Here is a 23,479-nt window from a genome sequence, read left to right as displayed (position 1 = left end):
ACTGTCACCTGTTTAAAGGCAGAGCCTGGGCCTCAGGAGGTACCTCTCAGCTCTGATGTGGCTGATGTCAGAAGACCCCATTCCCCCTGCCCGCGTACCTCTTTGGGCCACGCTGAGCATGGCCTCGTGGCTGAAGCGCTGGCGGACTGAGCTGGTGGCCACGCAGCGGTAGGAGCCTGCATCACTTTCCTGAATGTCCAGGATCTGGAGGACCCCGTTGGGAAGAGTGATGAGCCTTGGGAAGGGGGAAAGGGCACCTATGAGATGGGCAGGAGCTCCGCAGGGAGCGGTCCTGGGCCCACCTCCCCCTCCAGCTTGAACTACCCAAGGCATTGCACTTTCAAGCATCATTCATACTAAAAAACACAAACTAAAGCTGTGAGATACCATTTTCACCTATCAGGTTGGTAAAGATCAAAAGGTTTAAGGACACCCTATGTGGATGAGGGAATGGGGAAGGTCGCCCTGTCCTGGTGGTCATGCCAATCGATACACCTGCCTGCAAGGGCAAGCCGGTAACAGAATCAACCCTGCACGTGCCTTTCAACCCAGCAACACTGCTTTGAGGACTCTCTCCCACGGATATTCTCAGGCATGTATACAAAAACATGTTTAATGATATTCACTCGAGCACGGTTACACAATGGTGGAAGACTGGGAATAATCCAAGTGTCCATCTGCGGGGTGGGAGCTAACTAAATCGGTTCGGGTACATTCATACAATGGAATGCTAGACAGCTGTTAAAAAGGAGGCAGCTCCATGTGTCCTGAAACAGGACGATTTCCAAAGTATGTTTGGTACAGAACAGTGTGTGGGGATATGTGCACTTGTACGCTTGCACTGAAGGTCCCTGGTAATGGTGGTTGTCTCTGGGGAGGGGACCTGGGATCCTGGGGCTGATGGTGGGAGACTTACTTTTTATCATATAGCCTTCTATACAACATGAACTTGTTTACCCCCTGCCTATTATTACCTTCTCCCTCCCTGATAAAAATCCCTTTTATTCACACAATGTCATCTGACCCTCAAAACAGTCTGAAGAGATAGCAGGCATTACAACCTCCATTTTACTGGTGACAAAACTAAGGCTTCAGAGGCACTAGGGTGTTTTCCCAGGGACTCACAGCTGGAGCAGAGTTGAAACTTGAATCCAGGCCTTCTGGTGCCAAATCCCATGTTCTTCCCACTTGCCTGTCTCAGCAGCCATCAGATGGCTAGGGAAGGGATGGGGTCCCTGGGAAGCCCCAGTCAATACACACACTACCTAGGAGGGGTAAGGATGGATGAAGGTGGTATTCTCTGCCCTATTGGTTAAAGGGTTGGAAAGCGGCTCAGGTTAGAAAGGTCTGGAGCCCTTGCTTGGGAGATAGTGCAATGGAGGCAAGGCTGTATCCTTGCAGAGGACACTGGGGTGGTGGTAAGTGGAGTGGGCTCTGGTTCAAGTGGAGGGGGTGGGTGATGGGTCTTCCTGAATCCTCCATCTATGATCCTTGAAAGATTAGCTCATGTTTGAGAGTCCCAGTTTCTCAATAGAGCAAACGCTGCTGGTCGCTGGATGTAGGCTAGGCCAAGGTCAGAGAGAGAATGGGGCAGCAGTGTGCCTGATGAAGGTCCCATGGCTCATGGAGAAACGGGTATGAAACAACCCAAACACAGGATAGAAGAACTAGCTCAAGGGTATTGGGAGAAAATTCTGGCCACAGACCTGGTAACTGCTATGGCCCAAAGACTTAGAGAATGAGCATAAACCTACTTCACTCCCTCCCTCATCCCACAGGCAAACCCATCTGATGTCTCACCCTCAGCTCCAGCAGCTGCTTGCCTCAGTGCTGGGGCCAGCAGGGGAGAAGGCACATGGAGGAAAGGGTGGCTAGAGGTAAAATCCTGGGCCAGGAAACTTTGATGGGAAAGGACAAATGGGAGGGAAGGAAGGAAGGAAGGAAGGAAGGAAGGAAGGAAGGAAGGAAGGGAGGGAGGAAAGGATAGCTCTTTCCTGATGTGGTGTCATCACTGAGCCAACAGAAGTGGGATGAAACCACTTTCACTGTTCATCTAAAATCTTTTGTTTTGTTCAAATTTGTTTTTAGAAGCTCTGTCCTTGGAAAGATGTCCAAGATATATTGGTTAGTGGGGGCGGGAGGGGGGGTCACAAAACAGTGTTTATGAAGCAGTTCTATGTTTGGAAACTAGATAAATGATATGTTAGGATATGCACAGAAAAAGTCAAGGGCAGTAAAGCTCACATCATTCAGGGAGGTTTTCTCTGGCAGTGCGATCACTGGGAATGCTTATTTGTTGTGTTTAAATTTTTTTCTTGAATATTTATTAGGTTGGAAATCTAAAACTTTTAAAAATTGAAACTGAAAAAGGCATATGCCCTTGAACACTTTGTGGAACTCCCAGCTCTCACACAAAAGAAGCTGTGACATAGAGGAGAGAACTGGTTTCAGCAGATGTGATTTTACCAAGCGACATCACATGTCTGGGCCTTGGGTTTCTCATCTGAAAAATGGGTTAAATAGTTCTGTCCTGGGATCCCTGGGTGGCGCAGCGGTTTAGCGCCTGCCTTTGGCCCAGGGCGCGATCCTGGAGACCCAGGATCGAATCCCACGTCAGGCTCCCGGTGCATGGAGCCTGCTTCTCCCTCTGCCTGTGTCTCTGCCTCTCTCTCTGTCTCTCTGTGACTATCGTAAATAAATTAAAAAAAAAAAAATAGGGATCCCTGGGTGGTGCAGTGGTTTGGCGCCTGCCTTTGGCCCAGGGCCGGATCCTGGAGACCCGGGATCGAATCCCACGTCGGGCTCCCGATGCATGGAGCCTGCTTCTCCCTCTGCCTGTGTCTCTGCCTCTCTGTCTCTGTGACTATCATAAATTAAAATAAAAATAAAAATTAAAAAAAAATAAAAAAAATAGTTCTGTCCTGCCTAATTCAAAATCCCGACCCTAATGTGTTAGGAACTCACATTAGATAATGGACACAAACACTATCTAAGAACTGCAGATTCTAAACACACATTTACAATGATATAAACAGTACACATATTTTAAAAGATTGGGAAGGGAAAAATCACAATACAGTCACAACTGTTTGTGTCCAGTTGGTAGGTGATTTTTTTCCCATTGAATTGGTATGCTTTATTATTGTAAAATTAATTCAAACCTCAAATAAAACAAAATAACTACTTCTAAAATGAAAAGCGACCTCTCTCCAAAAGGAAGGGATCATTCCCTTTCCAAGCCTGAGCTTGAGCCTGCTGCCCCGCCTCCCAAAAGGGATTCAAGAACACAGCAGAGGGGGGCGCCCGGGTGGCTCCATTGATTGAGCATCTGTCTGCCTCTGGCTCACGTCCTGATCCCAGGGTCCTGGGATTGAGCCCCATATTGGGCTCTCTGCTCAGTGGGGAGTCGGCTTCTCCCTCTCCCTGCTCCCCCTGCTTGTGCTCCCTCGTGCTCTGTCAAATAAATAAGTAAAAAAAAAAAAAAAAAAAAAAAAAGAACACAGCAAAGGGGCACCTGGTTGGCTTAGTGAGTAGAGCATAAGCCACTTGATCTTGGGGTCATGAGGTTCAGCTCCAGGTTGGGCATAGAGATTATTTAAAAAAAAATAAGAAGTACACTTTAGAAACTACACAGCTGCTTTCAGAAAGATCAAGGAGCCCCCACCTCAAGCCCTTCAGAGATCCACCTAGGGAAAAGGGACCCTGGCTGAGGGTCACAGGGGGTTGACAGACACCTTGGGTACTGGGAGATGGGTAGGGTGGAAGGCTGGACCGGGAAGCCTAAGGTACTGAGGTCCATTGATGCTCTGTTTTTAAGTGTGAGTGACTAGTGATAACAAAACAACTTTGTGGATCCAGACACACATTTTTTTATCCCAGTGGTTGCGTATTTATTTTTATGACTACCTTATATTTATGGTAAGTCTTGCTGGTTTTCCATTTTACTGCAGTGAGATAATGTTCCTTTTTAGTATGTGTTAAAGTTACAAAAGAGAGCCGATTTAAAGAAATGTATTAAGTAAGTGATTGAATAAATGGCTTCAGAATGGCCAAAGTTATAAAGGGGGTTTGTGAATTCCTGGGATTTGGGAAACATTGCTCTCATTGATTACTGGTTCCCATGGAAAGAAAATTATCCCCTATCATTAGAAATTAGTATAAGTACCAGTGAATTGCCTTGGGGTCTAATCTTCACCATCAGCTCCAAAAAATATGCATATATACCTTGGCAGAGTGTGTTTATTAACTGCACATGTGTGCACCCAATGCCAAGGCATATGGTCTCCTCCAAACCGCTGGGCTGAGCTTATGAATAGCATATTTGTACATGTACTATATCTGGGCATGTGTAAAAATACATACCTTGGGCATAATCAAGTTGCTGTTTTAGACATTTCTTTATTTCCCCCACACAATGTGCTAGCCTGGCTTATTTATAGCTAAGGATCACTTTTCAGAGGACTTGGGGGCAAACATTCTGAGAGCCCAGGAACTGGCAGCTCCAGACTTCTGGGAGAGGCCTGTGGCTTCGTAGAATGATGCCTGAACTAGATGTTGAGAGGCGAGGGAGGCCTACTGTTTGCTGAGAAACTCTGGGGGAAGTCACTTCTCTCCTCGGAGCCACAGTTGGACCACCTGACTTCTAAGCCCATCTGCAGCATGAACTTCTTCAGACCTTGCAGCTTCCCCACCCCAACCACCAAATCACAAGGGGCCTGTGTGTCATTCGTGCCGGGTTTCTGGCATCCCACACTCTGTGTCCTAGTTCTGTGACCTGGGCTGAGTTTCTTCTGTCTCTGGTCCTCAGTTCTCCCATTAAACAATCCAGATAATAGTATCTGCCATAACCATATGCGTAGACCACAGGAAGGATGCTCATGGTGTGTTAAGTGAAGAAAAAGTAGAAGTTGCTCTATAATTCCATTTTTGTTTTGGGAAAAAAGGTGAATGAGCAAAAAAATCCAGCATGGGGGCACCTCGGCTGGCTCAGTAGATAGAATGTGTGATTCTTGATCTAGGGGTCGTGAGTCTGAGCCCCACATTGGGAGTTTACTTAAAATAAGCAAACAAACAAAAAAACCCAGTATGTGCAGTAAGACACAAATTTTAAAAGAGGATATTGGGGTGCCTGGGTGGCTCAGTGGTTGAGCATCTGCCTTCGGCTCCAGTCATGATCCCAGGATCCTGGGATGGAGTTCCACATTGGGCTCCACAAGGGGAGCCTGCTTCTCCCTCTGCCTGTGTCTATGCCCCACCCCCTCTGTCTCCTATGAATAAATAAATAAAATCTTTAAAAAAAAATAAAAGAGGATATTTATAAAAATTCCAGAGGATAGCCATCAAAACTAATAGAGGTTTTCTATGCACAATAAGTGTTTCTTCTGTTTTGCATATGTAAATGTGAAAAGTCCATCTTCCAGGAATATAACCTAAAAGTAAATAGAGGAAAATATGGAAAACATGAAATACCTACCTTGAAAGATGATGGGAAGGATTAAGGGAGAAAACAGCTCTCATTAAATGGGGCCTATCATGCCTTTTGACATGCAGCAATTTCTCTGCTCTCTCCTACTCTCTCCAGGGGCTGCCAAGAGTAGGCTCTCCCTTGGTTCTCACTTAGCAACCCCCAAGAAGCACCCACCAAGGGGCCGACATTTGGAAGGCACAGAAGTTAAAGCGTCAGCCAGCGCTACAAAGGCTGGTCAGCACTTCCAGCATCGCTCCCTAGAATGCTCACTCATGGGATGTTAACCGGGTTAACACAGCAAGACAGGCTGTGGGCAGATGAGTCTAGGAAGTGCTGGGTTCAACGAGCTTAACAGGCTTTCCACACAGGGCTTCTCAGAGCCTTGTCAACTCCAAGGGGGGGATTTAGAGGCAGTTTGCCCAACGTTATTTGACCACAGAATACTTTTCCTCAAGAAGCACCTTTAGTGACTAATGTTCTACAAAGAACAGTGACCTAATCCAACCCTTTCATTTTTTTTCTTTTCCTTTAATTTTATACATGGGGAGGATGAAGCTGAGTGAGAAGGGACTCTGTGAAGAGCAACAGGCTAAGCAATCATCCACATCAGCAGCTTGACCTCCTACCCTTCTTCCTCTGTTACAACTGTTGCAGGGATGTGCCCTGTCACTTTTCCACCCAGAAATTTCTTTCACTTCCACCCCTACATAGATATGAGCAAAAGTCAAAGGAGCTGGGACAACTCAACACACTCAAGACAGATGAGTCTCAAGGCAGGGAGACCTGGAAACCAGTGTTTCTGAGCCCAAGGAGCCCTACATCCACCAGGAGAGAAGGAGAGAGCGAGCTGGTAACTACAGCTAGAGAGCTGGGGAGGTGGGGGGATGCTGGGAAAGGCCTTGGAGCTACATTTCCAAAGATGTAAGAATCCATAGGGCGACAATCCTGTTGTGATGCCAGCTTGAAGTCCACAGAAGCAAATGAGCCTCGTGCTTCCTGCTCGTACTGCAGGTACATCTGGGCCTTCCCAGGAGGCCACAGAAGTCCTGGGTCTAGATTCTCCTTCTCTGTCACCCAAGAAACTCTTCCCTGGGATCACTCTACCTACCCACTACCTTGATGAAGAGGGAGCAGGGTAAAATGGGAAGGGTCTCCACAACCAACCCCCCACCCTATTTATCAGATCCTGTACCCCACGGGTTGGAATTGAGAGAGGAAAAAGGTTATGCATCCTGGGTAGCACCTCCAGAGGATCCCGGCAGAGAGAAAAGCCTCCCAGCAGTGTTTGTGCTCTTAACGAACAAACTTCCTGCCACTGACTCACTGTGTGGCCTTGGAAGAAAGGTAGCTTCTCTCTGGCCCTTAGTCTCCTCAATAAGGCAAGTGATTGGACTAGATAAGCTCTGAAGGACTCTATCACTGCTCTCTATCCAAGCTCCATAGCTTAGTGGGAGGCATTCTTTGCAGGGTACAAAAAGTGCTTGCCCAGCTTCTCTTTGGGGTCTAAGTGAGCTGAGAGTCCAGTCATGGTTGTTCCTACGTCAGTCTAGACAAATGGAGCCACCATGACCCTCAGTATCCTGCTTCCAGAGCTCATCCCAGGGCCCTCTCTGGCCCGCCCACTGGGACCCACTCCCCACTCCCCTATAGGACACTCACCGAGGCTCCTCAGCCACTGGTACCTGGTCCTTCTCCCAAGTAATGACGGGCGCTGGCAGCCCTTCAATGTGGCACTCGAACCGAGCAGTCCCATTCTCTTCCACCACCTGAGACTCCGGGTGTAGAGAGAAGCCTGCGAGTGCTGAGGGTGAGGTCGGTGAGACGTGGGCAGGGACAGCAGAGGAGCACAGGAAAGAGAGGGGGCACAGACAGTGAAACACACATACACACATGCACACATGCACACATGCACACGTGCACAGACACACAGAAGCGCAGGGAGACAGAAGCACAGGCAGGGCAAGTCCCAGCCCACAGACAGTTGAAGAGGCAGCAGGGGGATGAGAAGTGGTGATTACTGGTCAGACACTGTGTCAGAATGAATTGCAATGCCCCCCCCCCCCCCCGCCAACATCACCATGATGGTCAGCCTGCAGTAAGAAGCACATTTCTTCTGGCCTAAAGTTATTTCATGAGAATCTGTGCCTCCTGAGAACCCCAAGGGGGTGAGCGGGGTGATGGGGCTTGACTCCAGGCAGTCCACCTGCTCCAGTGCCCCAGTCTCTTACCAGCCTTTCTGGCAGGCTTCCTGGGGAAGAACACAACTTAGACTCTTCAAACTCAAAGGGGAACAAAAGGAGGAGGAAGAAAAGGAGAGGTGGGAAGAAGGTAGCCAGACCAGGAAGGGACCTATTGAGTGGGACAAGAGGCAGGGAAAGGGGAGTGGGCTCAAGAGACAGGCTTTGTGCAAGGAGGTAATGGGGATCCCACTTCCCATACCCCAGGCTTCCTGGGTCTCAGCTCAGCCCCCGATGCAGGCACTTACTGGCAAGCTTGACCACCGCAGCCTGGCTGGCCACTACTCCAAGGGGGCCATGGGCCAGGCAGGAATAGCTGCCCTCAATGACTGCGACGGCCCCAGGGGCTCCCTCATCACTGTCGTCCGGTGCTAGTGGCTGGGACAGCCAAAGGGAGCCATTGGGTAGCAAGCGCAGGTGGTCGAGCTCCGGCAGGGCGCCTCCGTCCTTGCTCCACGTGATGCTGGTGGGGGGTCCAGCAGACCCCAGACTACAGTCCAGCACTGCAGCTTGCCCTGGACCCAGGATCACTTTAAGTGGCCCTGCACCACAGCTCAGCTCCACAGTGGTCTCCTGGGGCCACGGCAGCTCCCCTGCAGAGAGAGGTCGGACACCAGGGCCATCAGCGGGTATCTTCCCACCACCTCCCACAGCCTCCAGGTCCTGAGTCACCCACCGAGGGGCTAGGGCGACTCACGGAAAGACAGGTCTCATGGAGAGACTGCTGTCTGGATCCTGGCTCTGCCCCTACCACGTGGGATCTTGGGCAATCTGCTGCTCTTCTCCATGCTCACCTTCCCTGGCTGCTCGGCTTCCTCATCCACCAAAAAACACCATTCATAGCAACAGTCTTCATAATAGGCAAAAAAGGAGAAACAACCCAAATGCCCATCGCTTGATGAATGGATAAATATCACACTCAGCCATCAAAAGAAATGAAGTACCAATACCGATACTTGCTCCATGGAGGAACTTGAAAAACTTTATGCCAAGTGAAAGAAGCCAATCACAAAATGATATGATCTCATGTCTGTGAAATGTACAGAATAGGCAAATCCAGAGACGGAAAGTAGATTAATGGCTGCCAGGGGCTGGGGAGAGGCAAGAATGAGGAGCTATGGCGAAAGGATATGAGGTTTCCTTTGGGGGTGATAGGAATGTTCTGGAATTAGACAGTGGTAATGGTTGTGCAACTATGTGAGCATACTAAAAACCACTGATGTGTACACTATAGATGGTGAATTCTGTGGTGTGTGAATTATATCTCAGTTAGAAAGGACACAGGAATTCCTTCCTCATAGTGCTGTTGTAAGCCAGGGGTAGGAAAGGAGTACCCCACGGTGTCTGGTCCAGCACAGAATTGGCACTCGGTAATGTCATCCCTCATCCCTCCCTGGAACCTTACATACCATCTTGACCACTAGCACCCCACCTACTTCTGCTTGGTGACAGGAGGGGCTTAGCCTTCCTTTCTACAGCTCATTTTCCTGAGGTCACTCAGCACGCCAGAGCCTGTCTCCAGGGGCCCCAGAGGAGCCCACAGCTCCAACACAGCCCCATGCCATAAAAGGGATGAGTAGGGGAAAAAGGAGGAAGGGGATGTCATCCCAGGGTTAAGGCAAAAGACTCACAAAGGCCAATGCTTATCACTTCAACCAACATTTCAACAAGGCCCAGTAACCGTTACTCATAGGGAAGTGGTTGGCTCTCCCAGTTGTGTCTTCCAGAAGGTTGACTTGATGCCTCTTTGTCCCATACAAGCTCAAGAGCCCAAGGTCCCTTCTCATTCTCAGGCCTGAGATTTTGCTTAAAGGTAGAATGGCGCATCTGACAGTGAACCACGGACAAAGGTGAGTATAATGGCACGTACCTACTACGAGGCAGGTCTGGGCAGGCAGCCACGGGAGGGCATGCAGAAAGCCAAATGGCTTGGGAATCAGGCAGCCCTCAGTTCCGGACCTGGCTCTGTCACAGTCTAGCTATGTGGCCTTGGGCCAGTCACTTCTCCTTCTGGACGTTAATTCACTCAAACGTAGCAGGTGATGTCTGGGATTCTATGATGTTAGGATGATTCAGTGAATAATCATACCTGGACATACCTACGCCTAAGCAAACATACAGAACATCATCTAGACACACACACACTGTAGACACGACCTTCCACACCTCAACGCATGCACCCCAGTTTCTGCCACACTCATCAAAACCCGGACTTGATGAGGTCCCACACTTAGGACCCCTGTCTGTCCCCAGGCTTTCTTGCCAGCACTTCTAAAGAAAAATAAGACTGAACTGCAAAGAGAAGTCCCAGCTGGCAGAGATAAGGAGGGCTCTGATACTGCAGGGTGAAGGGTGGACAGGCCAACAGGCAGGCCGAGCTGGACCCCACATTTCTTAATTCACCAGGAAGGCCCCGCTGGCGCCTCCCCGCTGTTCAGCTCGGCTCAGCAGCATTACGGATGGATGCGTGCAGGGAGAAGGCAGGCCTTGTCCTCACCCAGTGTCCATTCTGCCTGGGGAAACCCAACTGGCATTCACATCACCTCAGGCTCTTGGCTGTGGCAGGAAGAGCATTTAACCTTGGGGCAGAACAGAAGATCGAGTTTCCGGTCTTGCTGCTCCACCTACCAGCTGTGTGACAGGCCACTTAACCTCTCTGGGCCTTAGTTTCCACATCTGTAAAATGAGGATGATACTACCAAGCCTGCGAGGAGTAGGCAAGATGACACATGTCAGCACAGCAGCCATCAAGGGACCACAGCTCATTGTTTAATGGTACTTCTTGAACTGTACAAATGTTTCGGCTTTTTTTTTTTAATGAATTTTTTTTAACTGTACAAATGTTAATTACTGTTCTTAACAAGCAGTCCCTTCCACCTCTGAGGCCCTTGATTCTGTGATTCAAACTTAGGGTGGTGGTGGGGGGAGGCCAGCCCGGGCTCTCAGCCCAGCGGCTTCCAATTGCCCGGTTCCAGCCGCTGAGCAGTCAGTTTGCGCTTCAGGGGAGAAAAGCCCCACATGACACGAATCCCTGAGCCCTCCGGCAGCCTCCCCGCCCCCCCAAAGCAGTCCAGGGCCTGGAAAATCCCCTGCCGCGCTGAACAAACAATGTGAACAGTTGGGGCCTGAGCAGCTGCTGGGTATGTCAGCAGCCTGGGCTCTGGCGGGCAGGACAGCAGCCAGAGAGGCCAGGAGGCTGGCTGGGGAGCCCGAAGGAGGCTCCGATTCCCTTCCTGAATATTCATGGATCAGCAGATGTCTGGCTTCCCCACCTCAGAGGAGCTCAGCACCCAACAAGGTAGAACAGGGCAGCCAACAGGGATCTAGATGTGCAAACAGGAGTCCCCCTGGAGAGGGCCGGGCTGTGCCCATGATGCTGGAAACGTCAGCGAAGCTTGAAGCTTGAGATTCCTCATTGTATAGAAGTGGGGAAACTGAGACATAGAAAGGCGGGCGGGCGGTGGGGGGGGGGGTTCCGTCTCTCTGGGAGACAGTCCTTTGACCTTTTAGGGATGAACCCAGCACTGAAGAGACAGTTGCTCTGGAGTAAGAGGGTTCTCGCTGCTTGGTGCCCAACTCAACTCTGTGCCCAGGACACACACCCACAGGGGCTCAGCTCAAGCTCCAGGCCTCTGTGAGATGGCCCTGCCTCCCTGGAGGGAAGTTGTTTTTTTTTTTTTTTTAAGATTTTATTTATTTATTTATTTATTTATTTATTTATTTATTTATTTATTTATTTATAAGAGACACACAGAGAGAGAAGCAGAGACACAGACAGAGGGAGAACCAGGCTCCCTGCGGGGAGCCCGATGTGGGACTCCATCCCAGGACCCTGGAATCATGACCTGAGCTAAAGGCAGCTGCTCAACCACTGAGCCACCCAGGTGCCCCCGGAGGGAAGTTTTTTGTTTCGGATCACAAAGCTACTTGGAGGTCCCTTAGCCATCCTTCCTTCCTCTTGCCTAGACGGATAACGAGGTATGGTGGGGGGCCCAGACTTGGTCTGGAGTCAGGGTCCTGGGTCATTCACTCTATGCCCTTGGGCCAGCTACTTTTCTTCCTTTCAGCCTCAGCCTTCTTTCCTTCCAGCCTGAAAAGGAGAAGTCTCCACTCTTCTCATTGTCACCAAAATTCTCCCAGTAGCAGAGGAGAGTATACCCAGGAGGCTTGCTAACTGCCCCAAATGTTTTGATTTTTAAACCTTTGGCACATTTTGCATTCTGCTTCATTACACAGCAATGTTTCTTTTAACATAAACGTGGTTCCTACACACCAGACTTTTTCGTAAAGTGATGCTCTGAGGCCTGGGCCTTGTTTGTCCAGTGACTTCATGGCCACCCCTTTCCCACCACCCCCAGCCCATGGCCATGGCTGACCCCCAAAGTCCTTCCCACAAGCAGTTCTCAGCTGTCCTTCTCAGGACTGGGGACACGATGGATTCTTGCTGCCCACCAGCTTGTCCTGGCAGGGGCTCCTTTACCACCATTCCTTCGCCTCGGCTCCTTGGTGAGACCCTGTCAGACTCAGAGTTTCTGTACTTGGGAGACCTGAGGCTATCTCTCAATCTTTTCCTAACAGATTATTTTACCCACCTATAGGATAAATTAGATTTTATGAGGCCAGTTAGAACCCAGAGAGAGGGGGATCCCTGGATAGCTCAGCAGTTTAGTGCCTGCCTTCAGCCCAGGGTGTGGTCCTGGAGTCCGGGATCGAGTCCCACGTCGGGCTCCCTGCATGGAGCCTGCTTCTCCCTCTGCCTGTGTCTCTGCCTCTCTCTCTCTGTGTGTCTCTCATGAATGAATAAATAAAATCTTTAAAAAAAAAAAAAAAAGAACCCAGAGAGAAAGGAGATTCGCTGCTGAGCCCCAGGGTTAGCTCAGTGCTGTTTTGTGGGGTTCGTGGGGCCTGGTGTAAGCCAGGGTTCCATTTTCCAGTGAACTCTCAGGAAAGGGGACAATGGGTGGGGAAGGGGAACCAAGCCTAGCCATCTCCTTCATTAAGCCAACAACTCACCACAAACATCAATGCCTCGTCACTTCTGAATTTCAGGCCCCAACGTATTTACAACTTGTTCTCAGTGTAGGGGCATTTCTCCATGACCCCATCAACACTCTCTTTTCCCAGGAGACCCAAGTCAGTGTCTTCCAGATCCCCTCCCCCTCCATGTTGGCTGTGCCTCCCTCACCGCACACTAAGCCCCTCCCACCAACAGCTGGAAGGAGACTTTAGGAACAGTTGCCTGGGACATAGGGAAGGCCACATAGTTCCCTTCATCTGTGATCCTGAGAGGCCCAGCCTCAGTGGACTTGACAGCAAAGCCACACTCAGCCCCTGCCTACCTCCTGATCCCATCCCTGCATCCCTCCGGCCCCACCAGGCCAAACCACTTTCTCTGAAAGCGCACTGCTGTTCCCTCTCCTTACAGTAGCTATGCCATCCCTGGGTCTGATTTAGTTGCCTCTCCTTTCTCTGCCCCGTAGGACCCTGAGCACCTTGGTCACTGCAAGGTTTTTTACTTTCTTTTTTCCCCAATTAGGCAACGAGCCCAGAATCATGTCCTAGTCAGCTTTCTAAATCTCCAGTGTACTTGAAACAGCACTCAGTATACAGTAGGGGCTCCATAAATATTCCTTGAACACACAAGTGGACATGTGGAGACACAGCCCCTTATGCTTTTCCCAGCCTCAATATCCTTATCTGTAAAAATTATGAGGACTCCCTAAGGGCTAGACATAATGGGAATAATATGTGTGGAAACTGCCTATATGGGAACTAGCAGACACTTAACAAAATGCTTAAAAAGCACAGAGAAAGAACAGCAAATTCACACTGAAAGAAACTCTACTTAGGGGCCCCTGGGTGGCTCAGCGGTTGAGCATCTGCCTTCAGCTCAGATTGTGATTCTGAGGTCCTGGGATTGAATCCTGCATCAGGCTCCCTGCAGGGAGCCTGCTTCTCCTTATTCCTATGTCTCTGCCGCTCTGTGTCTATCATGAATAAATAAAATCTTAAAAAAAGAAAGAAAGAAAAGAAAAGAAAAGAAAAGAAAAGAAAAGAAAAGAAAAGAAAAGAAAAGAAAAGAAAAGTTCTGTACTTAAACATAACCAGGACTGGGGAGCTCACTACCTTACCTGTTCTCCTGCCATATGGCTCACATGATTCAAAATATCTTTCTCTTGGTCCACCTTTCTCTCCCTGTATGCTCTGATCACTTGCTGGAACTTTGTCCTTCAAACTATATGACAGGGTAATGAGCCTCTTATTGAACCATCCAGAAGTCTTGGCTCTGCACCAGCTTACATGCTCAGGTCTGCATCTGAAAGACAGTTTACTGAGCCTCCGCTTCCCTGAGCTCACTGACCCCAAGGCCCCTCAAATCCAGAAGATGACTCAGTCTCAGCAGTGAGGTAACTAACAGTCCAGTCAGCTCAGAAGACAAGGATTCTAATTCTCAAACATTATCTCTTTGATTTTCCTCCCCAGTCTCAGCTCCCATCACCCTCCTCCGGCCAGGCTAGGGCTGGCATCTTTCCCCATCAAAGCTGCTCTTTCTCCTCCTCCCCTCTCCCCACACCCCAGGGAGCTGGGAGCCCCCTAGCCCACCTGGCAATGACATCTGTTCTGCATCTGGAATTCTGTGTCAAGTCTGGTTGTTGTACCTCAGAAACAGTAGAGGCCGAACAGGAGTTAGGGGTGGGGAGGAGTAGAGAAGGGTGAATTCCAGAGCCCAGACTCAAGACACACCAAAGGAGGGAGGCCAAGCCCAAAGTTGGGAACTTCTTATGTGAGGGGAAGGGGGAGCAGAGAGACTGAACTTGGGTATTTGTATACCAGACCCAGGGAAAGTATGGCTCCCAGAACCAAGAGACTAGTTCCAGCCCCAGCTCAGTCCCTATCCATGCAACTTCGCAAAGTCACTCAGTTTTCTCATCTGGAAAATGGGTCCATGCTAAAATTATTCCTAGGGAGCTGGATGGGGGATGGGCTAAGTGGGCGAAGGGCATTACATTATTTATTTATTTATTTATTTTTAAGATTTTATTTATTTATTCATGAGAGACACAGAGAGAGGCAGAGACATAAGCAGAGGGAGAAGCAGGCTCCATGCAGGAGTCCGATGTGGGACTTGATCCCAGAACTCCAGGATCACGTTCTTGAGCCGAAGGCAGATTGCCCAACCATGGAGCCACCCAGGCGTCCCTGGGTGTTATATATAAGTGATGAATCACTAAATTCAACATCTGTAACCAAATTTACCGTATATGTTAATTAACTAGACTTTAAATAAAAATTCAAAAAATTATTTCTTCAGTGCTGACATTCGATGACACTCTAATCGTGAGATAGCTTAACTTGAAAGAAGTACCTTTAGGAGAAAAAAAAAGAACTGCTAATTTACACATAACCCGTGATGAACTGGGCCATGAAAGTACCTAAAAAAATCAATGAAGATTTAGGTAACTTCTGGATAAGAGTCACTATTAAGAGAAACTTGGTTGATCTGGTTCCTACCTCCACCCCCAGGTCAGAGGGGGCCACCCCAACTGAAGGGAGGTGGGCTTCTGAGTCTCTGGGCTGGAGAGAGGTTGGGGTTGAGGGAGTTTCCTGGTGAGGAGGAAGCAGCTCTGATGTTCTTGGAGCCTTCCTGCTACTGACCTCTGGTATTCCTACCCCCCTAAATTCTGGTTCGGTGGAGGTAAGAGCCCCACTTCTTGCACTGATGAAACCAGCACTCCGCATTCTACCGCCACCCCCAAACAGGAATCCCATTCCTGTAAGTCTCCCCAGTTCCCAGTCCCTGGCCAGAGCAGTGTTGGGGGATGCCCTGCATTCTTCCGTGCTGAGGTTGCTGAAGTGTCTATTATTCTGTACCTTCTCCTCCCTCCTCCCTGCAAACTCAGCCTATCCTCAGATCCTACTGATTCTACTTACTAAATATCTCTAGAAGCCAGCTATCCTGGCCACACCAACGGCCACTACACGCTTGTTGCCACCATCCTCTTTTCTGGAATACTACAACAGCCTCCCAAGAAGCTGGAGCATCCTGCCTCCAGCCCAACCGGATCTCCAGGCTGGCTGCGTTGAGCTGATGCAAAGCTGATCTTAAAACTTGCCAAGGGCTCACTGGGGGCTTTCAGGCTAGAAAGCTCAGTGGGACTTATAAAGACCTTCAAGAGCCCAGCCCCCCCTCCCCTTCAGCCTTCTCACTACACTTCTTGGCCCCTGTCCCATCCCCCTCCAACCTCCCTTACTCTCACCCCTGTGCTCTAAACTCCAGCCGGAATTAGCTTCATTCAGTGGCCTAAACGAAGTCACCTCCGAGTGCCCATATGTCAGTTCACTTTGAAAAACGTTGCCCATCATCACTGGCCTTCTACGGGGCTAACTGACCCTCTGCATTGGGCTCTATTATTTGTCACTTCCTGCAGGATGCCTTTCCTGACCTTTCCTGATCACCTGTCAGACTCCCCCCTCCCCACATCAGACTGCAAGGTCTGCACCAGAGACAAGGTCTGTCTCCTTATTTATTATATTCCAGGCACCAGGCACATGCTAATTAAAAAGGGTGCTCAGTAAATATTTGTTGAATGAATGAATGAATGAATGAATAAGTGACCTTGGTCCAGATCAGGATGGCCCATGAGAACTCTACAGGGCTGTCTCAAGGCCTGTTAGGCTTTGGGGGACTGAGGGCCAGGAGCCTCCCTGCTTTAGCCATGCACACTGGCTGCCAGGGGAGCCCCAGCTGGGGCCCTGCCCCTGGAGAGCAGGGAGAGACCAGGTCGCCCACGCAAACCGAGCCCCTCGCAGGAGGCCCCACCCGTAAAGCATAATGAGAGCCGGGTTCCCCGCCCTCACCCCGCTAGGCTGGGTGACCCCGAGCCCGTCCCTGGAGCTCTTGGAAGAGCCTAAGAGGGTAGCAGGCACAACTATTCCTTAATCCCCGGAGCTCCGGGAGGACTGGGGCCTCCCCTGCACTTGCCCGCCCCCTCCACCTGACAATTCCCGCGTCCCAAATCCGGGCAGGAGAGGGGCGTGTCTTTGTCCGGATTGAGGGGGTCCGAGCTTTGGCCGGCACTTTCCCACCCGCTCTTTGGGTTTCCTGGAGATGGGCCTGGGGCTGGCCGGAGGAGGCTCCTGCCCCGCTCCGCCGTCCCTGCCTCCCTCCCACGTGGCCTGGCTCAGTCTCTCTGGAAAGCCGCAGCAGCTGGAGAGAAATCCCCCCTCCCCACCCCCACCTCCAAGTCCCTCCCCGACTCGCCCCGGACACATCCTCAGCTCCCCCCTCGGCTGCGAAGGCAAGAACTAGGCGAACAAAGCGGGCAGCCCATCCCCCGCCCCAGCCCTGCCACCCACCTTCCCCGGGGGCCGGGCCCCGACGCGCACAGCGGGGAGGGCCGAGCGCTGCGCTGGGGGACGGAGCCCCGGGCGCCGAGCACTGGGCGCCGAGCACCCCAGCCCCAGCTCCTCCTCGGGCCCGGACGCCTGTCCTACCCCCCCACGCGGCCCTGAGCGGGGGGCGCTGCGAGGAGGCCCCGCGGGCCCGGTCAGCGCTTCCCGGACCTGCCCCCGGCGCGGGGGGCGGGAGCGACACGCGTCCCAGCGCGAGGGCGAGGGCAGGACGAGTCCACGAAAGCAACTGGTTTCCTGCCCCCTCCCCCGGCCCTCCGAGCCCCGGGCTGGGGGCGCGCCGGGGACCAGCCCCGCGCCCCGGGGGCCACACCCACCGGGCAAAGTTGAGTGTGGTGTCACCGCGACCCCCGGTCAATCCCGGACCGCCCGCCCCGGGCAAGGACACTCCCCAGAAGCCAAGGCCAAATACTTAGCTCAGCCCCATGAACACAATCACACACGATCCCGACACCAATGGAGGTGCCGACACACACACACACACACACACACACACACACACACACACCCCTCCTCTTCCACACACTCTCAAGCCAGGCACACGCGCGGGCGACCCAGAGCCGCAGCCCGGGCCCGCGGCCGCGACACGCACTGCGGACACTCGGGCCGCACGAGCCCGGGCCCCGCTCCGCGCGCTCAGGCTCACGCTCCGCAAACCAGGGGCGCCCCCGCCGCGGCCAAGTCCGCGCACCCCCGCCCCGGCCCGGCCCGGCCCGGCCCGGCCCCGCCGCAGCTCGCGGACCCCGGGGCGGGCCGCGCGGGACCCCGCCGCCCGCCCGCCCGCCCCTCCCGCACCGGCCCGCACAGCCCGGGCCGCGCAGCCCCCCCCCCCGCCGCCGCCGCCGCCCCCTTACCGCGCGCCGCCAGCAGGCACAGGGTCAGCGCCACGAGCCCGCCGCCGCGGCCGGCGTCCCCCCGCGCCATGGGGCCCGCCCGCCCGGCCGCCGCCGCCGCCGCCGCCGCCGCCGCCCCGCGCCTCGGCCGCCGCCGCCGGGGGAGGGCGCGCCGGGCGTCAGTGGCCCGGAGAGGCGCGGCGCCGCGGGCGGGGGCGCGGCCTCGGGGGCCCGGGCCCGAGCGGGGGCCGGCGCGGGGGCCGGGGCTGCCGCCGCCTCGCCCGCCCCTCCATCGCCATCTTGGGCGAGCGGCCGGGGCGGGCGGGGGCGCCGGGCGAGTGCGGCCGCCGGGCCCTCCGGGGACCCCCGGGCCCGCGCCCCCGCGCCCCCGCGCGCCCCGCCTCGCGCGCCCCGGGGCGCCCGCTCCGGGCTCCGCGTGTGTCTTGGACTCCCGGTCCCGGCGTCTCTTTCCGCCTCGGGGCGTCCGTTTCTCTTCCCTGTCGCTGCTCCAGGGTCGCCTCCCTCCCGGTTCCAGGCTCCGCGGAGGCAGAGTCAGGGTCGCTGTCCCGCTGGCCCGCCTTGCCGCGCGAGCCCAGGGCCCCCCGGCCCAGATCCCGGCCCGAATCCCGGGAAGCTGCTCCCCCGGCTGCAGCGGGAAGCTCGCTGGGGACAGGACAGTACCCTCCGCATCCCCATTGCCACGGCCAGCCCGAGCTGCAGACGTCTCCTGGCCTCCTCTTGCTCCTGCAGTCATCAAGCCAGGCGAGCGTGCCCTACCCCAAGCCCTACCGCATCTAGACCTGCCACGACCCGGCGAGGGATAAGGAAAGTTGGATTGCGCCCATTGTACACACGGGGAACCTGAGGATGGAGGAGGTGAAGTGACTCCCCTAAGGACATGAGGCTAGGGAGCGGCAGATACAGGATCAGAACCCTGGTTTTCAGACTCGGAAGGTCATTTCCCACTCATTTCTTCAATGATGCCTTTCCTGCCCTTGGCCAGACTGGTTTTTCCAATATCTGCACAAATGTTTCTTGTTCTAGAAGTAGGGATTCGACCTCAGGCTAGGATAGGGAGAGGAGCTCAGATTAAATGACCTATATATAAGTTCTCTTCCAAGCCCAAGATGACATGATTTTTCATTCCTTAGGCCTCTGATGTTCCCATGGCTTAGTCATTTTGTCTGTGTACCTGGTAGGTGTCTAACCCATTTGTTGCTAGTTATCCTTTTTTTTTTTTTTAAAAAAGAAAGATTTTGTTTATTTATTCTTGAGAGACACACACACAGAGAGAGGCAGAGACATAGGCAGAGGGAAGAGAAGAGGTTCCATGCAGAGAGCCTGATGTGGGACTCCATTGGGAGATTCCAGGATCATGCCCTGAGCTGAAGGCAGATGCTCAACCACTGAGCCACCCAGGATCCCTGTTGCTAGTTATTCTTAGTGATCACCTGTCCTTTGCAGATCTAACAGAGTCTGACTGTATATTCATTGTCAGGCCCATCAGCAGCATTTGACTTGGGTGAGCATCCCAAGCCTCAACTTGCTTCTTTTAGTGATCTCACTTGGCCACTAAAGCTTTAAATGACATTTTTTTTAAAGTTCTATTCTCAAATAAATAAATAAATAAATAAATAAATAAATAAATTTCTATTCTCATGAAAAAGCTGCACGAGGAACGCCTGGGTGGCTCAGCGGTTTAGCGCCTGCCTTTAGCCCAGGGCGTGATCCTGGAGACCCAGCATCAAGTCCCACATCGGGCTCCCTGCATGGAACCTCTTCTCTTCCCTCTGCCTATGTCTCTGCCTCTCTCTCTGTGTGTGTCTCTCATGAATAAATAAATACAATCCTTCAAAAAAAAATAAAAAGAAAAGAAAGGAAAAGAAAAATCTGCACCATACCACAGAAAAAGTCACTGCAGAATCGTTGTCCAATCTCCAGCTCACTTTTGCCAGCACCAACACGGGTTCATCTAGTCCCCCCGACTTTCTGCATTCTAGCATTCTTTTGGGGTGTTCTTGATATCTTTTTCTTTGCATACAGGTCATGGACGTTGCAACGTCTTGGACGTTGAGGTTTGGGTTCAGTTTTCTTTGTATAATCCAAGGGATCGTAAGTCATGCCAAAGCCAGGTGTCTTGCCACCACCAAAACGGGTTCTGAATCCAAATACGAAGATGACATCTGGCGTGGTCTTGTACATTTTGTCTAGTTTTTCCCGAATTTCTGCCTTTCCAGGGTGAGGAACATCAATGACTATTTGTTTCTGCTGAAGTACTCTGTTGGTCACGAACTTCCTGGTCCACATTGTTACTGTGTGGTTCATGATGATGGCCGAACTTCAGGCAGCCAGGAAGGAAAAGAGCTTAAATGACATCTTTATGCTGAAGATGCCCAAATACATACTTTCAGTCTGGATCATCTCCCCTAAACCCCAGACTTATACATCCTGCCACCTGCTCAGTATTTCCATTGGCTTTCTTTCTTTCTTTTTTTTTTTTAATTCTTTTTAAATTTTTTTTAAAGATTTAATTTTTATTTATTCATGATAGACATAGGGAGAGAGAGAGACAGAGGCACAGGCAGAGGGAGAAGCAGGCTCCATGCCAGGAGCCCGATGTGGGACTCCATCCCGGGACTCCAGGATCAAGTCCTGGGCCAAAGGCAGGTGCCAAACCGCTGAGCCACCCAGGGATCCCCTCCATTGGCTTTCTAATAGGCATCTCAATGTGATATGTCCAAAACGCAGTCCCGATCTTCCCTGTTAAAATGGTGCCTCCCACGGTCCTCCTTCTCAGGTCCTAGCAGTGCCATCCTTCCTGCTACCAGCTGATCTAAGTACTATCACCTCTCACCTGGGTCATTGCAGGAGTCCCCTTGTAGATCTCCTTTTCTCTGTCGTTGTGCCCTTCAGTCTCTTCCCAGTACAACACAAGTCATCCTGTTAAGATGTGCACAAGATCATGTCACCTGTCTGCTCAAAACCCACCAATACCTTCCATTTCAGAGCAAAAGGCAAAGTCTTTCTTTAAAAAAAAAACTGTTTATTTATTAGAGAGAGTGTAAACACAAGAATGGGGAGGGGCAGAGGGAGAGGGAAAGAGAGAGAAAGAATCTCCAGCAGACTCCCCCCTGAGGACTTGCCTTGCAGGGCTCCATCCCATGACCCTGAGATCATGACCTGAGCCAAAATCAAGAGTCAGATGCTCAATCGACTGAGCTACCCATGCACCCTGAAAGCCAGAGCCTTTTAATGATGAGAAGTCTTCCAGTGTCCAACTCCCTCCTTCCATCCTCTAGGACTTTACCCACCTAGTTCAGTCTGGAACTCTGCCTCCCCCACCCCTCCTGTCCTCATAATGTGCCCATTCTTTCTAACATGCTATACATTTTACTTATTTTATTCATAGTCTGTCCACTCAACAGAATGAGGACTTCGTGAAGACAGGGATTTTGGTCTGCTAGGTTCCCTGCTGAATTCTAAGCAGCTAGACCAGTCCCTGGCACTGTGTAGGTGTCAGGGGACCAAGGTAAAAGATACAAGTCACTGCCCCCAGGGACAGTAGTGTTCTGAGTGACATGGGATGGCAGGGAGAATGGGGAAAAGAGGAGGGAATGTGGTGTGTGTGTGTGTGTGAGTGTGTGTGGAGGGGGAGCGGGTGAGAAAGAAGGCTTCACAGAACTATTGATTGTTGCAGATGTTTGACCTGGGTCTTGACAATTTAAGGAAGGTAGAACTGACAGTGAGTGGAGAAACATGCTCTGTGGAAGCCCAGTGGTCTGAGAGCACAGGAAATGGCAGATCCAATAGTTAACTGCACAGATATCCATGGACCACCCCTTACAGGTCAGCCTCTGCTCTGGGCCCTAGAAGCATAGTGGTGAACAAGATACTTGCGTGCATGGTGCTTAGCCTAGCACCATAAGGGAGACAGACAGGTAGGCAGGCAACTCTAATACTGTGTGGTATAGGCTGTGATGGGATATAGGAAGGAGGGCCATCGAGGCTGGACCCAGAGGGAAGAAGGAAAGGCTTCTGGAGGAAATAAATACCTGAACCAGTGTAAGTAGAATATGGGAGTTATGAACTGGGCAGGATGGCAGAGTGGAAGATAAAGCCAAACAAGAGGGCTAGGGTTAGATGGGGCAGGCCATGTACTGCTCCCTAGTGAGCAGTTGATGATTCAACCGTCCATTGAATGAGTAAATGAACAAGGTGTCATTATATAAAGAGTATCACTAAATCCGTAAGCTACATGCAAAAAAACCAGTTAACTTCTCTGTATTCATATTTCAGCACACAGGCCATGGTAGGGAGTAGATATGAAATGTAAGAAGCTCAGGATGGCCAAATCCAGCGTAAGGAGTAAGAGCCACGGTCCTTGTCCTGCTGCTTGTTCATGACTTTGCACAACTTCCTTTCTCTCTCTGGGCCTCACCTTCATCATTGAGAAAAATAAGAGGGCTGGGGTCTGATGCACATTTCAGGAGGAGTTCCAAAGAGTTCACACCATTAAAAGTGAATATGGTACCCATCTTAATTTCTTTTCCAATCAATAAATATTGTATTATATTCCCCTTTCAAATAGTGACATGGAATACCTCCAATGATGTATGGGGTGCTCATGAGTGGATGACCACAGATAGCTAATGAGCATGCTCAGGTGAACATCATTAGCCATTGTCATGGTTTTGGGGTTTTTTTCCACGTACCCTGAAAGAGGTTAAATGGTTGTTAATCTTAGTTATTTATATATTGTTCAACTTATAGCCATATTGGACCATGAGGAAGTAGGAAGAGCATTGTTAGCTATACTACAAAAACCTGATGCTGAGGAGAGAATGATAATTTTGCAAATTTGCCTCAAGTTGATCCTCATTGGAAAAGAATAATATAGTTTTTTAATTAAAAAGTCATTAGTCTGGGGCACCTGGGAGCCTCAGTGGTTGAGCAACTGCCTTTGGCTCAGGTTTTGATCCCAGGGTCCTAGGATCAAGTCCTGCATCAGGCTTCCCACAGGGAGCCTGTTTCTCCCTTTGCCTATGTCTCTGCCTCTCTCTGTGTGTGTCTCTCATGAATAAATAAATAAATAAAATCTTTAAAAAAAAGTCATTAGTACTAATATTCTAAGCCAATGTTTAAAAATAAAATTTAATGATAATTCAATCTCATCTGGCTTTTTGTTTACCAGAAAGGCAGACCCATTGTATCTACAATGTTATTTATAAAGAAGTACTTCCCAATAGATCCCAAAATCTTTTAGTTCACATTTCAGAAATAAATATAAAAGTCAAAAATGCGGGAATCCCTGGGCGGCTTAGCAGTTTAGTGCCCGCCTTCAGCCCAGGGCGTGCTCCTGGAGACCCGGGATCCAGTCCCACATCAGGCTCCCTGCATGGAGCCTGCTTCTTCCTCTGCCTGTGTGTGTCTCTGCCTCTCTCTCTCAATCTGTGTCTCTCATGAATAAATAAATAAAATATTTTTAAAAAGTAAAAAATGCTAAAGCTTTTTATTTTAGCACAGTATGTAAT

The 23,479-nt window shown here is 51.1% G+C and overlaps 1 protein-coding gene across 2 annotated transcripts in view; it reads right to left on the bottom strand.

The window, feature by feature from the left end:
- The window catches only part of IGDCC4 (immunoglobulin superfamily DCC subclass member 4), a 38,543-nt gene extending 20,501 nt beyond the window's left edge, over nucleotides 1–18,042 (bottom strand). The window contains exons 1-4 of one of the 2 annotated variants that reach the window (XM_055319989.1): nucleotides 17,970–18,042; nucleotides 7,953–8,297; nucleotides 7,127–7,268; nucleotides 99–235 (exon numbers count right to left, since the gene is read on the bottom strand). In XM_055319989.1, coding sequence (XP_055175964.1) covers nucleotides 99–235; nucleotides 7,127–7,268; nucleotides 7,953–8,297; nucleotides 17,970–18,039 — 694 coding nt within the window. In that variant the 5' untranslated portion in view covers nucleotides 18,040–18,042. Of the gene's footprint in view, nucleotides 1–98; nucleotides 236–7,126; nucleotides 7,716–7,952; nucleotides 8,298–17,969 lie in introns of those variants that run through there. The other variant, XM_055319990.1, reaches the window with a different exon arrangement.
- Nucleotides 18,043–23,479: the final 5,437 nt, after the last annotated feature.

Source organism: Nyctereutes procyonoides, unplaced genomic scaffold (assembly GCF_905146905.1).
Source record: "Nyctereutes procyonoides isolate TBG_1078 unplaced genomic scaffold, NYPRO_anot_genome, whole genome shotgun sequence".
NCBI classification, from domain to species: domain Eukaryota; kingdom Metazoa; phylum Chordata; class Mammalia; order Carnivora; family Canidae; genus Nyctereutes; species Nyctereutes procyonoides.
This window is presented reverse-complemented; position numbering and strand designations above follow the sequence as displayed.